The 17323-nt window shown below is 43.9% G+C and overlaps 1 protein-coding gene across 1 annotated transcript in view; it reads left to right on the top strand.

Moving 5' to 3' along the window:
• slc22a5 (solute carrier family 22 member 5) overlaps positions 1 to 16726 on the top strand; it is a gene marked incomplete at both ends in the record, with an annotated part of 26832 nt that extends 10106 nt beyond the window's left edge. The window contains one exon of the mRNA XM_079508937.1: positions 16587 to 16726. Within this exon, the coding sequence (XP_079365063.1) occupies positions 16587 to 16726 (140 nt within the window). The remainder of the gene's footprint in view (positions 1 to 16586) is intronic.
• Between the last annotated feature and the right edge of the window lie 597 nt (positions 16727 to 17323).

Here is a 17323-nt window from a genome sequence, read left to right on the forward strand (position 1 = left end):
ATGAATATTATATTCAAAGATTGGCACTCATTTCACGATTTCTCAAAAATGCCAGATCTACAAGTTTAGATCGTTACTCTGTGCACTCTGTGTATGAGCTTGTAGATCTGCTATTTTTAGTTTGTTATTTTTTATGAACTTGTTGATCTATTCTATGTAGATCTGCTATTTTTATGTTGCTCCCATGTAATGGGTCCCTGGACCCAGGGATGGTCGTTTAGATGGGTCCCAGGAGTCCTACTTCAACGACGTTAGAGTACAGTAGGCCTACTGAGTACAGTATTCCATCCCAGAATCTAAGGATGTAATTTTCACTTCAAACTGCAATGATGCAAATAGCCTGCATCCTGTCCGGTCTCAGAGGAAAAAATACGTGAATGTGAGTTTCGCATTTCCCATTCACGTGAATGGGGAAAATTAATTCACTAACTAATTAATGTCTTAGCAAGGAGATAGCACACGATTCCCGATGAAGCCGGTCGTTTTGACATATGAGTGGGTGCGGCAAAAACTGGGAGGAGTAGCGTGACACAATAAAGTTTATAGGCCTAATATACAATAACGTCACCTTATTAAACTAATGGCCTAAGTCATTTTTTGCCGAAAATGAGTTTTTGGCCTAAATCAACTCCTGGTGATGCTGGCCACCTCTGGTAAAATCGCCCCCTAACGTAAAAGGCCTCCCTGTTACACCCTATTAAAAAAATGGCCTATGTCAAGAGTGAGACTTAGGCCATTTTATTTTGCCTAAAGGTGGCCTTACACTAGCCGATAATCGGGCATTTTTGACGCTCGGGGGGTGCCCGACTCAATCGGGCACCCCCCGCGCGCGATCGGGATCGGCCCGATCAACATCAAGAATGTTTGATATTTGCTCGGCCCCCGCTCCGATTATCCTGTAGTGTGTGGTGCTGTCAGATTTCAAATGCCCGATTATCGGCTAGTGTAAGGCCACCTTAAGTCATAATAAAATGTGACTTAGGCCATTTTAACACACCTTTCAAAATGGGACTGAATGGGACTGAATGGGAGTGAATGGGAGGTACTGTTACTATGGGACTGATACTATGGGAGTGAATGGGAGTGAATGGGAGGTACTGTTACTATGGGACTGATACAATGGGAGTGAATGGGAGTGAATGGGGGGTACTGTTACTATGGGACTGAATGGGAGTGAATGGGAGTGAATTGGAGGTACTGTTACTATGGGACTGAATGGGAGTGAATGGGACTGAATAGGAGTGTATGAGGAGTGAATGGGAGTGAATGGGAGTGAGTGGGAGTGAATGGGAGGTACTGTTACTATGGGACTGTCACTCCCATTCATCCCATTCACTCCCATTCAGTCCCATTCACTCCCATAGTATCAGTCCCATAGTAACAGTACCTCCCATTCACTCCCATTCACTCCCATTCAGTCCCATTCACTCCCGTTCACTCCCATTCACTCCCATTCAGTCCCATTAAATCCCATTCACTCCCATTCAGTCCCATAGTAACATTACCTCCCATTCACTCCCATTCACTCCCATAGTATCAGTCCCATAGTAACAGTACCTCCCATTCACTCCCATAGTAACTACCTCCCATTCACTCCCATTCACTCCCATAGTAACAGTACCTCCCATTCACTCCCATAGTAACTACCTCCCATTCAGTCCCATTCAGTCCCATTCACTCCCATTACCTCCCATTCACTCCCATTCACTCCCATTCACTCCCATAGTATCAGTCCCATAGTAACAGTACCTCCCATTCACTCCCATAGTAACAGTACCTCCCATTCACTCCCATAGTAACTACCTCCCATTCAGTCCCATTCACTCCCATTCACTCCCATTACCTCCCATTCACTCCCATTCACTCCCATTCACTCCCATAGTATCAGTCCCATAGTAACAGTACCTCCCATTCACTCCCATAGTAACTACCTCCCATTCACTCCCATTCACTCCCATTCAGTCCCATTCACTCCCATAGTATCAGTCCCATAGTAACAGTACCTCTCATTCAGTCCCATTCACTCCCATTCAGTCCCATTCACTCCCATTCACTCCCCTTCAGTATCAAATGTCTTTGTGCTCTGATATAATTTTAAACACTCTGTGGCTGACCCTAAACCATGGTCTATTAAAAATAATTGGAATAAAAACATTTTGCCTAAGTCACTTACTGCAGTAAGTAATTTGGCCTAAATAAGGTTTATAATTGCCATAAATGGCATGTTCAGATATTGGCCTAAGTCATTTTATCCTTACATGTTACATGATTGACATACAACTTTATTTGTATGTCAATAGTCATATTTTTTCATATTTTTTGGAATTTAAATAATTAAGAAATATAATATATTCTACATTTGGCACAGTTTTTTGTGTTTCCTGAAAACCTTGAAAAAATGACTTAGGCAATTAGTTTAATAAGGTGACGATAAATAAATGTTACCAATAACAATAACAATAACACTAAAAAGTGTTACAATTACAATAGTCTGGTTGCAACCACACTAATTACATAGTTTGGTTTGTAAGATGACTGTTAGTTCATTCTATTGGAATAATGGCATGGTTCTGTGGCAAAATAAATATTATGCAACAATGCTGAATCTGCAGTACATACACATATCCCATTTACTACCCAGGGGGCAAAGGGGGTTGACCTGCATTTGTCATAACATACAAAGTTGTCCACCAGAAATAATATCTATGACCCAGTAGGATCACAACCTATATGGACAAAAATATGTACACATTACAATTCCTGTAAGATCCTATTACCCAGGGGGGCAAACCACCCCTTTTTGATTCTATTGGGTCATAGATATTTCTGGTGGACAACTTTTGATGTTATGGCAAATGCAGGTATCCAAAATCTGACAGGAAGTCTCTTTTCTTTTTCATGTTTGCAGCCATTTTGACAATATGCAAGCTCAAGCATATATGTCCCTTCTGTGCCATGGATCTTAGCCAATGGACTAATATTGCTTGTGTTTGCCAAAACAGTCAACAATCATGGTAGAAATCATGGTAAAGCACTATTTCGGGTAGCCACCAGACCACCAGGGTAGCCACCAGACCATTGGGTCCAGACACACCCAATAATAAAAATAGGTATTCCATTGAGTCTCTCATGGTCAGAAACCATGAAATAGACACCAAGTTTGCATTTCTAGCTCATCTGGTTCAGAAGTTAGAGCCAAAACCTATTTTCTTGGTACTAATATTGTGGCGGCCATATTGTGGCGGCCATATTGGATTTCATGGAAACTTGCAATACAAAAAATGTTTGTATTCATATCATTGATCAACCTGAGAAGTTTCGTGGAAATATCTCTCAGTTTAAATTTTTCCCCTATTCACCCCCCATTATAACTAATATTGGGGCGGCCATATTGGATTTCATGGAAACTTGCAATACAAAAAATGTTCGTATTCATATCATTGATCAACCTGAGAAGTGTCGTGGAAATATCTCTCAGTTTAAAACTTTGCCCTATTCACCCCCCATTATAACTAATATTGGGGCGGCCATATTGGATGATCAAATCAATACTGTGTGAGGAATTAACTGGATTTCAAATGTTTTGAATATGCTGATATGGGGAAAGAAATAAAAATGGCCACCAATGTACATCAAATTACTTCAAATTACACCTAACTTCTGTTCTGTTGAACCTAGAATGGTGAGGTTAGTGCCTATACCTACAGTATGTTATCATGAATGAGTAATTGTATAAAAATTAAATATGATTGGAAAATCTCTTATATTTCACACAAATGAGACAATACAGTATGTGAGGAACTAAAGTTAGATATTGGAATATAATACCCCACTTAGCCCAGCCTCTACCCGTGGAAATCGTGCACTTTACGATGACATTTGGCTCACAGTTAAATCATGCCATAAGGGACATTTTTGGCTAACATGGGGCCATCGCAGAGTTGTCCCGTGGTGACCTGGCCGCCATTTTCCAAAATGGCCACGACCACCTGCTGTTATTTTACCAATTCAGGTTTTCAAGGATGAGGAATACAGTGCTACAGTACTATTTACAACATGCACATCAAAATGTGTAATATCGATGTAGTACTGTACAGTACATGTGTTCAAACTGACATGTGAGAGTCAAGTGAGCCCAGGACATCAGCCGGCGTATTCCGTGTACTACTCCTCATCAGACCCCCTTCCAAATAAAACCAGCTCTGCCCCTGAGTCACCAGTACCCAGTGAGGTCATAACACCAGGAGTGTACTCCTAGCCAGACCCCCTTCCAGCTGGCCAACCAGCTCTGCCCCTGAACTGCCAGTATCCGGCATTGCCAGAACACCAGCCCTTGTACCCCCCACCAGATAACACAGTGGAGCAGCAATACAGGGGGCCACGACCTACCATCCCCGACTTCACCAACAGAGACCCGAGTGAGTTTGCCCGCCTCAAATTATCACTCAAACCTGCTGCCATCCAACGTCACCCAGCGGTTACCTCAGAAAATGGGCAGATATGCCACAGTTCTGCATGGTTCTGAAGACGGAGTGCGAGGCTGCAACCCCACCCTAAGAGACAGGGAAAGCTAATGCATACTGTCCATTATGTGAGATTAACGAACACTTCAGTGTACTAGAGACTCATGACAGAACCGATCACAGAATGGATTCGAACCAAGAAGTGGTGCTGGCGCTGTGGTAGATCACACCTATAGCTGCCCAGTGTGATCTCAGGAGGCCATGTAGCCTGTGCATTGGCAAACACCTTGAAGTCCTGCTTGAGGCCTGATGAGAGCTGTCTGGTGAACACCACTGCCGAGGTGCTGTACCTTGACAAGCCAGTTGACGGGAAAAAGGTCCTACTCAAAGTAGCTTGAGTTATATTTCACGACGGTGACTGTTCCCTCGACACTTATGCCCTTCTTGGCGATGGGTCAGAACGCACAATGCTTCTTCCCGCTGCAGTGGAAAGACTCGGCCTCAACCGAACACCTGAAGATCTGCCCTCAGAACTATCAGGCAGGATGTGCAGACACTGAATGGGGCATGAGTGTCGTTCTCTGTGTCCCTATCATGTCAGAATGTCACAGAACACAGAGCTCATTGAGAAGTATGGAGAAACACTGACAGGAGGCCGCCAAGATGCAATGCCCCAGAGACCCAGAGTGTGCCACTGCCGCAGCAACGATGTCATGAGGCAAGTCTCCACCAAAAACACTGTGCCTTAAAGGGACGAGTCAAAGGTCAGAAAGCCCACCTCCTGTATGTCCTGTCAGTAGCAACTCAACCTGGCTGCGCCAGGCTAAACTCAACCTGCACCTGAAATAGACCCTCACCACACCTCATGTGGTGGAGTTATTGGTAAAATAACAGCAGGTGGCGGCCATTATGAAAAATGTCTACCATGGTCACAGGACAAATAGTACCACTGTATTCCTCATCCTTGACAATGTAGGATTAGTCACCAGAATCAAGATCCTAGGTGGTCTAGAACCTGAATTGGTAAATTAACAGCAGGCGGCGGCCATTTTAGAAAATGGCTGCCATGGTTACCACGGGACAAATCTGTGATGGCCCCATAGTCAACAATGTTCCTTATGGCATGCTCCAACTGTGTGCCAAATGTCATGCTTTTATTGTAAAGTGCACAATTCCATCAAAATACTGCACATAGATGCTGGACTACTTGCTATTTTTGTGGATATACACCAATACGGGGGGGGGGGGGGGTATTATATGTGTAATATGGTCTAAGTACCAAATGCTACTCCGGATTGTGAATCCATACATATCTCATGTGTTCAGATTGGATAATTCAATCAAAAGTTACAACAGAACATGTTTTGCTAATGGGGGGTACGCCCCCTAGAGGCCAATTTTTTTTTATCTGGGTGGTTGCCACTGAACCAAAATGGTTCTATAGACCCTCACCTTCAAATTAGTAGTGAAAGTTAAACTTTTACATGAGTTGTAAATGACAACTACATTTAACATTGAGACGGAACCCCACTACATGAAAAGCTACTTCCACATGTTAAAAGGTATTTTTATGTGACACCATGAAATTGTCGGTGGACCAACCAGTTCATAGGGTTCACCTTCATGAGGTACGGCCACAGTGCAGAATGGATTATTAGAATAACCTTGAAGCAAGGGACCGTGAATACCTTGGCCCTGAGCAGATTTGTGTCTGGCCACTGCGAGGCTACACAATTTTTCAAGATTTAGAAAAGATGTCCTGGTCAAAGGTATTTCACAAGACCATCCCATCTAAAGTGAAGATGGTGGCAACAACAGCCAAATCCATTCAAATAATACACTCAAAGTGTATGACCTAAATGCTATCTATTCAAGGGTCATCATACTCCTGTCTAGTGACTGTGAGGTTCATGTGGAGGATGCCCTCGCCTATGAGCTGGCACCAATCTTAACCGCCATGTTCACTGAGGATGGGATGCAAATTGAGAAAGCCAAGTCCACCGGCATGGGACCCAGAGTAGTTTGGATGGAAAAAGACACATCAGGCCACTGAGCCCTAACAATCTACCTGAAGAATACAAACCTGCCCCAGATGGCATTTGTGCAATTATAAAGTGTGCAGCATGCACACTTTATAATTATGTGTAATAATAATGTATAAGTATGAATGATTATATATGGTTTGTCATGCACACAATGTTCTGTTGATGTTTTGGTGTAGAATGCTCACAATAAGGCTGAAGGAGTTAATTCATCAAGGGGTTGTGGTGGAAAGGAGATATGACCACTTCCACATTTATTTTGCAATGAAAATGTGTTGCATTTGCATTGATTTATATTGTATTTTATGGGATTTTGCTGTTTTAAGCATGAAGGGGTTAATATCTAAAAATGCCCTATTCTGAAATCATATATATTGTACATATCCACATCCATGGATAAACACTCTAAAAATAGCATAGTAGCCAAAAAGTGAACCCGGACATGTTGAGTACTCCAACGTTTTATGTTAGAAATGTTTAGTATGGGTCCCCAGCATGTAGAAACTGCCGGATGCTAACTTGCACATGTTTTCATAATTGGCATAATATGTGACCATACCAATTACAACCTATAGCAGGCAAAATATTAAAAATGTCATCATGCATGTAGCATGTGACATGTCAAACTAGGGGGTTTTCATGATGCTGAATCCATTCCAAGCATTAGTTTTGCAAAAAAAAACACTCAACGAAGGGACCCTCAGATGCCCCGCGCACTTTACCCACGCACAGAATCTGTGCCTCGGTAGCACCGAAGCGACATTTCAGGTTGAGGACTCCCCATCATTCATCCCAATATCGAACGTGGAAGATATCAACGGGGTGGAGCAACAAAGATTGGTAAATAAACACAACATGGCCAACTATATCGTCCTGCTCCTATGCTACACAGGCTAAAAAATACCAATATAATAATAATATATGGGGGTAAAGTGTGACATGTAGAAACCATGCTGTTTTATCATATTCAGTATTGCATCGTGTATAGTATATATAGTGCATGTTGAATTATCTCTGGTCAATAGCCCTAATGCCCTTTGCTGGCATTAGAGCTATGGACCAGAGCTAATGTTGAATGTGACTCGGATGAAACTTCATCCCTGATTACAACCAAACCAGTCTTGGTGCTTTTCTGGTTTCATCTTCTTGTTGTATTCACTTGTGCTTGAAATGTAGGCCTACCCATTCTACAAGCTGAATAAAAATGTCAATCAATCAATGATGTATAACGTCATGTGAATCACATTGCAACTATGTGGTGTAACTTCACAACAGAACCATGCCATTATTCCAATTTTGAACATATTTGACTAAGAACATACCAGAACAACCCAGAACAATGTAAATGATTCAGAATTGTTGCATAAGCTATTATTTATTTTGCCACAGAACCATGCCATTATTCCAATAGAACGAACTAACAGTCATCTTACAAACAAAACTATTTAATTTTCACTTATATCACCTTTGTTGTCATGTCTCACATATAGCCTATCAATAAAGGAACCATGGATCTGCATGTCAATAAAATACACCATGTCATTTTCACTTGGAACTGCAATGATGCAAATAGCCCAGGATGCAGGCTATTTACATCATTGCAGTTTGAAGTGAAAATGACATCCTTAGACTCTGGGATGCAATACTGTACTCTTAACGTTGTTGAAGTAGGACTCGTAATATGTCCCTGGGACCCATCTAAACGACCACCCCTGGGTCCAGTGAACCATTACATTGAGGCAACATGTCACTCACTAACAGAACCATGTCAATAATTGAACCATTGCATGATCACATCATGAACACAACACCAGATATCTGTCTAAACACCTGAACGTGGCCAGAGTGCATGTGGTTGTCGTTTCAAGTCATTATATCACAGTTGTACAAAAATTGTACCATCAAAGCCCATGTACAGTAAATCATGTCTCACAGTCTGTTTCTCTGCCCAATAGGCAGTACCGGTACACAGCCTACCGGAACTTTGTCCGTTGGTGCTAGGGATGTCTGGCAGAGCAGCTCATCAGAACGGTCGTTCCCTCATGCGTCTTCACGAATATTCTGTTATTTATGTTGGATCCAAGGACTCCAAGCATTTCAACCTGCCCCCTCTACCAGAGTCCTAATTTATTGTAATAAAATACCATGTACGGAAATTATGCATTTATAATGTCATATAGTCCAATGCAATGGTTTTCAACCAGTGGCCCTGACCACCAGTGGTCCTTGAGGGGATTCCAGGTTGTCCCCATGGGCCCAGCTAAATGGAGAGTTTGTAACCATTACCAATGGACCCTTTTTAGATCTGGTCCATTTGGTTTCATTTTATGCTCTCAAGAGTACAATTATTGCACATGCATTACAATTCAGGATTCAGGACAGGAACCCTGTTTGGTGCATTATGTTATACTTTGAAGAATATTGAAAAATAGCAGATCTGCATAGAATAGATCAACAAGCTCATAAAACAAACAAAAAATAGCAGATCTACAAGCTTGTAGATCTGGCATTTTTGAAAAATCATGAAAATGAGTGCCAATCTTTGAATATAATATTAATTCACAGCGAACGTTTCTGGGAGGTCCCTGAAACAACATTTTGAGATGGGGGTCCACGGTCAATTACATACATATTTGACATGAAATAGTTTGAAAGCCACTTTTATAGAAACAGGTTTTGGTCTCAGTCCTAAATGGGTATGATGTAGAATTGTTATTTTGCTCAACGTTTGCCTGTCATCTCTCCTACAATGACACATCAATACAGCATGGAAATGTGAACAACATTTTATCCAACAACGACAATATTCTATGTCTTGGGTCTTCTGAGAGGCTAAAATCTCAAATGGTAGTCTGGGTCAAATTCTGAATAAATAATGATTTTTGATTAGGGATGCAAGAAATTCTTGGCTGATACCGATAACAATTTAGCCAATACTGATATTGATATGTTTATTTAGTTAGTTATTTCCCCCTTTTGTGTCAGGGAAACAAATACATATTCAATCAAATAAATGTTCAGAATCCACAGCTTGGTAGGCTGCAGATAACCAACACACCAACATATAATCTACATAAGCTTGGTAGGGCAGAGATAACCAACATACAATCAATAAAGGAATTACGGTAGGTGGACAGCAACAACATGAAATATTAGCTGTAGTTCCTTTACAAACTTCACTAGTGTGGGAACATTCTACCAATGAATGAAAAACAGGAATACTTTTAGATAATTAATTGAAAGTAAACAATACTGAAGAGTAATTTATAAAACTGTTATTGGAAGCCAAGAGGGGCCAAAAAACCTCTATGGTGAATCATGAGCATTGGGGATTTCATGTCTCACACGAATCAACACAGGATGGGAGGACAAAGCAGCCCATGTAACTCCAACACCAACGGACGAATTTGCTGTATCCCAGGTGCCTGTAATAGCGGCATGACCTGTATTTGGAGAGACATGTTTTTAGATTCATCATATACTAGTACTACATTTCAATTTCCTATCATGATACAAAATTAGTTTGTCTATTATACTCAAAACATTTATGTATTATGTTGACAGTACAGCATTGAGGTCATGGGGGTGACCTGCTGCAGTCAAGTGCATGGATCTGCAACCTTTTTGACATGTTTTCATTTCCTCATCATCATTTTATCACGACCACAATCACATGGTATGGAGCACAGATTCACTATTTTAACAGTGGAAGAACATTTTTCAGAAAAGCACCGAATTTATAGATGACTTTTTGTTCTTCAGATTTTAGTAATGCAATTAATTTAAACATAGATGGGTGGGTAATAAAATTAATTGGCAGGTATTTTTGCCTGAAATTCATAATGCTAGTATTCTTACATTCCAACAAAACATGGTAGGCTACTCATCTCCAATTCTGGCTTTATTCCTGATAGTGTCATATCAACATGAAGTGACATATCACATTCAATGCTGTATTGTAATATTTCTAACTGGTTTTGATTGTCTAAAGGCAATACATGACCTTTGTGTTTTATTTATTTCCTTTCACTTCATTTTGATTGATTCAATCAATCAATCAAAATGTATTTCCTTTCACTTCAGGGTGTATAATGATAATTAGAATCAAAGCACTAACACACATATCTCCCAGACAGAAGCCAGGGTGTACTTTGTGTATAAATGTTGTGAGTGAGTCACTGTGAGTGGACTAAAATGTCTAAACGTTTTGTATATAAAAACTCTTATAACACTTATGCCAGTTATCACAAGCCTCCCCTGTGCTTGTGTTGGCTCTCCATAGAAAAGTAAGGGCTACAGCACACATTTTCTTTGGGGGACAGTATTTCACAAAGTCCACGTTGGAACATAATCTTACTAGATCAAGTGGGGGTGACGTTCATTTACCAAGTTGATTATATCGATATGTTTTAGCCTGTATAGTGTAGCCGTTGTGAACGCGAAGAGTTGTGTTTATTTACCAAGCTTTGTCACCCATGCGATAATCGGCGGCCATGGCTTCACACCTCCGACAGCTCCATCAACTGCCTCCGTAGCTGCTGAGCCAGAAGCCAGGGGTTCAAACTGGTAGGGCAATGATGGTTGCTCCACTAAAGTCCCCATCTTCAAATAACGCTTCGCTAATGGTGCCAGAGTCCGTCCTCCATTGCAAGATGCGATGTGTGTGTGTGTGTGAGAGAGAGAGAGAGAGAGAGAGAGGTCCCGCGCCCCCATGTGTGTGTTACAGTATGCCTGCATGATCAGGTCTCACTGCGGGGACCAGAGGCAACGCAGCCTCCCCGGGCCAAAACTGCCTCAAACCCGCGGAGCGGCTCGGACAACCAGGGCGATAATAGCGATATTGATTATTATTTACAATGAATAAACAAACACACAAGTTCCCTTGAACAATGTTGTGGTAACTAAGGACGGTATTGCAGAGGGTATACATTTCGTCCTGTGGCTGAGAGGGGACGAAAGGAAGGGACGAGAACAGCGGTACATTAGACAGGCGCTGCGGCGATGAGAGCTGTCAGAGCGGGCAGAGGCCACAGCAGACAGTCCGTAGTCACGCTGCAGGGCTGCGGGTCTCAGAGCGGGCAGACAGGGGTGTTGGTGACCGGGGGAACGTGGGACTCGAGCCCGAAATTTGCGATTGTGCTGCAGTTCCCCTAAAAAACCCCACGCCAACCTCAGTTGCCTTCTAACTAAGAGATTCGAGCGAAAAAATATTTTTTTCCAATTACATTTATAGCCAATATGACGCTAAATGTACCGTCAAAAACGCTAGCCTGACCTAGTAGCCACTTGTTGCTAGCGCCGTAGCGCGTCGCGCGTGGTTTCAAACTGTTTTCAGTCAGACCACGTGATGTACAATACCAGCAATAGGAATTCTAGGAATGTCAGCGGACCTTTAAAGGTATATTCAGTGATTTCACTTCATTCAAATATTACTTATTTTTTATTTTGTTTTTGATAAACCAACATTTGAAGTGAACGGAGCTCCTGGCCCCTGTCTAGTTGAGTAAGTAGCATTCTTTTGTATTTTAGCAAACTGCTGGTAGTGGTACTCTAAGTACTTTTGTATTAGTATTATATTATTAGCTTGTGTGGTAGTCAGTAGTTTATAGTTGTATTGTTTGTGTTCAAGCAGTAGGCTTTGGACACTTTGGACTAGTGTAACTAGTTTCACCCTGTAATAGGCCACTTGATAAGTAGTATAGGCCACTTGATTTCCTTGTGAAGTGTGAAGTGAGTGGTTTAGCCAGCACAGCTCTAGGGATAAGTAGCCAGGTTGGGAGTATTCAATTCAGTGTGTAAACCAACATTTGAAGTGAACGGAGCTCCTGGCCCCTGTCTAGTTGAGTAAGTAGCATTCTTTTGTATTTTAGCAAACTGCTGGTAGTGGTACTCTAAGTACTTTTGTATTAGTATTATATTATTAGCTTGTGTGGTAGTCAGTAGTTTATAGTTGTATTGTTTGTGTTCAAGCAGTAGGCTTTGGACACTTTGGACTAGTGTAACTAGTTTCACCCTGTAATAGGCCACTTGATAAGTAGTATAGGCCACTTGATTTCCTTGTGAAGTGTGAAGTGAGTGGTTTAGCCAGCACTCCTGGCAGACGATTAGCAATCAGTTGGAGTGGCCTTATACCACCAGCCGAAAGCGTCAGCTGTTAAGCGGCGGCCAGCAAACGAAGGCCAGGCGAACAAAGGCGACAGGCGACTTTGTCAAAGTCCGACTTCCTCACTGAACGATAAGCTGTAGCATTGATTAGTGACATATATAGTAGTGTGCTAGATATAGTAGTGTATTGTAGTATATGTTTAGTGATCTACAATGTGTTTTCTTCCTATTCCTGTCCTCTCTTCTTCCTGGCGGTCGCACAAACACTGGGTTACACCCAGATGTCGCGACACAACTAATCTCATCTATCCTACTCTTTCAACTCACGTCGAGCAAGTGGTAACGGGAGGGCTTTGGAATTGCCACTCGGCTGTGGTGGAAGGCAAATCTGCTTTCATCTCAGCCTACGCATCCTTGCTCTCCCTTAACTTCCTTGCTCTGACTGAGACCTGGATCAGACCAGAAAACACTGCTACGCCCGCGGCTCTGTCAGATGTGTACTCTTTCTCTCACACTCCCAGAGCCGTGCGGACAGGTGGTGGGGTTGGTCTGCTAATTTCCAGAAAATGGAAATGCTCTCCTGTTTCACTGTCGCAATTCTCTCCTACCTCATTTGAATTTCATGTGGTCACTGTTTCTCATCCAGTCAAGCTCACCATTGCAGTTGTTTATCGCCCACCGGGCCCTGCTGGTGGCTTCCTGGAGGAGCTGGACCATCTAGTCTCCCACTTCCCTGTCGATGGCTCTGGATTCATCCTTCTGGGTGACTTCAACCTCCCGACTGAGAAGCAGCTAGACCCACTACTTTCGTTTCTCGCCGCCTTTGACCTAGTTATTTCCCCATCTCCTCCTACCCATGAGGCGGGCAACCAACTGGACCTGATCTTCACCAGAGGCTGCTCTATTGCTAACCTGTCTGTCACTCCTCTTTCCAGTGAAAAGGGTAAGAAACTCTCTGATCACTACTTCATGTCCTACTCTCTCTCTCTCTCCTCTCCCCCCTCACAGCCCCTCCCTACCCACATGATTTCCTCACGTCACAATCTTCGCTCACTTTCCTCCACTGATCTTTCCTCTTCTGTTCTCTCTGCTCTCCCTGCCCCTGAATCCTTTGCTCTTCTATCCCCTGATACCGCCACAGATCTTCTTTTCTCTACTCTATCCTCTTCTCTCGACCATCTCTGTCCCCTCACCACCAGGCCTGCACGCCAAACTCCACCTGCCCCCTGGTTGTCGGACTCAGTGCGGACTGAGAGACGGAGCCTGAGAGCGGCTGAGCGCAAATGGAGAAATGGCAACCTCCCGGAGGACCTTCTCACCTTCCAATCTCTCATTTCTACTTTTTCCTCCTCTCTATCAGCTGCTAAAGCTGCTTTTTTCTGCACTAAAATTCAGGCTTCTGCTTCCAACCCTAAAAAACTCTTTGAAACTTTCTCCTCTCTCCTACAACCACCACCCCCTCCTCCCTCCTCGTCCCTCCTCCCTGACGACTTCGCCAACTTCTTTGACAAGAAGGTGAACGATATCCGATCCTCCTTCCCTCCTCCCCCGGCTGGTGCCCTGCGCACTACCCACCCCCGTCTGCCTGCCACCCCCCCCTCTCTACCTTCATCTACTCCTCTTCCCCCCCCCATCCCCTCTCTATCCCACTTCTCTCCCCTCTCCCCTAACGAGGTCCTTCTCCTTGTTACCTCTAGTCGCCCCACCTCATGCTCTCTGGACCCGGTCCCATCCACTCTGTTGCAGTCTATTGCACCTGAACTTCTTCCCTTCTTAACCCACCTTATTAACACCTCTCTGACATCTGGCTACTTTCCCTCTACTTTCAAGACTGCCAGAGTCACCCCCCTCCTGAAGAAACCGACACTTGACCCCTCTGAGATCAAGAACTACAGACCGGTTTCCCTTCTATCCTTCCTATCTAAAACTCTTGAACGTGCTGTCTTTAAACAACTGTCCTCCTATCTCCACCAGAACAACCTCCTGGACTCCAACCAGTCTGGGTTCAAAGTGGGTCACTCGACAGAGACTGCCCTGCTGGCAGTGACGGAGTCGCTCCATGCCGCTAGAGCGAACTCTCTCTCCTCCGTCCTGATACTCCTGGACCTGTCTGCAGCGTTCGACACGGTGAACCATCAGATCCTCCTCTCCACCCTCGAGGGGATGGGTGTCTCAGGCTCTGCACTCTCCCTGTTTGCATCCTACCTGACGGGTCGCTCCTACCAGGTGATGCTGAGAGGGTCTGTGTCAGAACCACACAGGCTCACAACTGGGGTTCCCCAAGGCTCGGTTCTGGGTCCTCTTCTTTTCTCTCTCTACACTACATCTCTGGGTGCTGTCATCCACTCCCATGGCTTTTCCTACCACTGCTATGCCGATGACACCCAGCTGATCCTCTCATTCCCCCCCTCTGATACCCAAGTGGAGGCACGCATTGCTGCTTGTCTGGCTGACATCTCGGCGTGGATGTCGACAAACCACCTGAAGCTCAACCTGGACAAGACCGAGCTGATGTTCCTCCCGGGGAAGGGCTGTCCGCACCGAGACATGGCCATCACCATTGATAATGCTGTGGTGACCTCAACTCGGACTGCGAAAAATCTGGGTGTGACCCTGGATGATCAACTGACGTTCTCGGCAAACATCGCATCAGTGACAAGGTCCTGCAGATTCCTCCTCTACAACATCAGGAGGATTCGCCCCTTCCTCACGGAGAAGGCAGCCCAGGTGCTCATCCAGGCTCTCGTCATCTCCCGCCTGGACTACTGCAACTCCCTCCTTGCTGGTGCTCCGGCATCTGCCATCAGACCTCTGGAGCTTGTTCAGAAAGCTGCGGCTCGTCTGGTGTTCAACCGCCCCAAGTTCTCCCACACAACCATCCTTCTCCGTTCTCTACACTGGCTCCCCGTAGCGGCCCGCATCCAGTTCAAAACCCTGGTGTTAGCCTATAGGGCAGTGAAAGGAACAGCTCCTTCCTACCTCCGGGCTATGGTCGATGCCTACACCCCTGCCCGACCACTTCGGTCTGCCACCTCGGGGCGACTGATTGCCTCGTCACTCAAGGGTCCTTCTGGCCGATCCACACGGTCACGACTCTTTTCTGTTCTGGCCCCACAGTGGTGGAATGAACTCCCCACTGATGTTAGGACAGCAGAGTCACTGCCCATATTTCGCCGCAGGTTGAAAACCCACCTCTTCAGGAAACACTACCCTTCCTCTCTGCCTGACCTACTTGTTGTCAACTAGTTGTACGAACGCTTGTTTTCTATTGTTGTATTGTTTATTGGATCTTGTTTAGTCGATACACTTAATTGTTTTAGCTCATGCTCATTTGATTTAGCTATTTTGTCTCATCTGGTTAAGGAAATAGGTAGCTGATATATTGCACTTTTACCTTAGCGCTAGGTATACTCTTGGTTGCTTGTTTTTGCAGAAAATGCACTAAAGACTTCTGGTGATTAGTAGTTTTTGTTCCCTACCTATGTTGAATACACTTATTGTAAGTCGCTTTGGATAAAAGCGTCTGCTAAATGACTGTAATGTAATGTAATGTAATAATCCTCCCTACTATAGAGTGTGCTGACCATATAAGGAGTTCCTCCCTGTCCCCAGTGAGCCCCTGGGGTCAAAAAACCCTAGTTTCAGTTTTGGTGGTGGGTGGCAAAGCCTTCATCCAATCAGGATGAGAGGGGCCTTCCTCCAATCATGATCGAGTGGGGGCGGGCCTTGGTGTACATGATGTTGGCCTGTTGCACATGCTGTTGGCCTGTTGCACTTCCCCCCACTGTAGAGCGTGTGCATGTGCACATTTTGTTACCGGGGCGGACTGGGTGGTTTTCCAAATCACCCAAATCACTGAATGCTCCTTTAACTCCATAGACACATACAAAACAGAAAACGTACAAAACTATGGCACCCCATCTTTAACAAAGAAGTGTTTCACCAATGGTTGCATTGTATTTTTGTGTGTTCACAGGTGCTTACAGTAAGTATTTACCCTACATTCTCATGGGAAGTCTCATTATCAGCTCATCTGTGGTTAACCTCTTCCTTCCTGAGACCCTCAATAAGGACCTTCCAGAAACACTGGAGCAGATGCAGAAATGTCATGGGTAAGGTCAAATCCACCAAAGTTATTACGATGTATCAAAAAGAGGACTCCTGCACATTAAAAATAAAGAAAAATAAAGAAAAAAAAACTTGGGAGGTGCAAGTCTAGTTAGCAGGCATATAAACTGTAAAAAGGGATGGACCTTCCAAGGAATTAAGGGACTGCACACTCCAGGTAGGACGCGTTGAGCCGTGAGCTTTGTCAGGTGCTACATACATAGCATCTAACGAAGCTCACGGTGAAACGCAATGTATGTTCATTCATACGCAGCCTCTAAACTTAAGAAATGATGTCTGCTTAAAGATATTTGTTGCAGTCTGCTGCCATCTCCTCAAAGGTTCTATATAAAAAGGGCTGGGGCATGTCTATATCCTATAGGATCCAGTTTGATATGCACAGACCCCCATTTCAGTTGTGTGTTAATTTAACACAAAAATGGAACCAAATAGTCCATCTGGTTCCATTAGTGTCCTGGAGACATTGAGAACCGCAGTGATTAGATAATGTTTCCACCCAACCTCATTTACCCTTCATTTATTCCCTAAAGCTGAAAGGACCACTTTACTTTACTACACCCATTTTCAACCTATCTTCTTATAAGT

Source organism: Electrona antarctica (assembly GCF_951216825.1).
Source record: "Electrona antarctica genome assembly, chromosome: 8".
Classification (NCBI taxonomy): domain Eukaryota; kingdom Metazoa; phylum Chordata; class Actinopteri; order Myctophiformes; family Myctophidae; genus Electrona; species Electrona antarctica.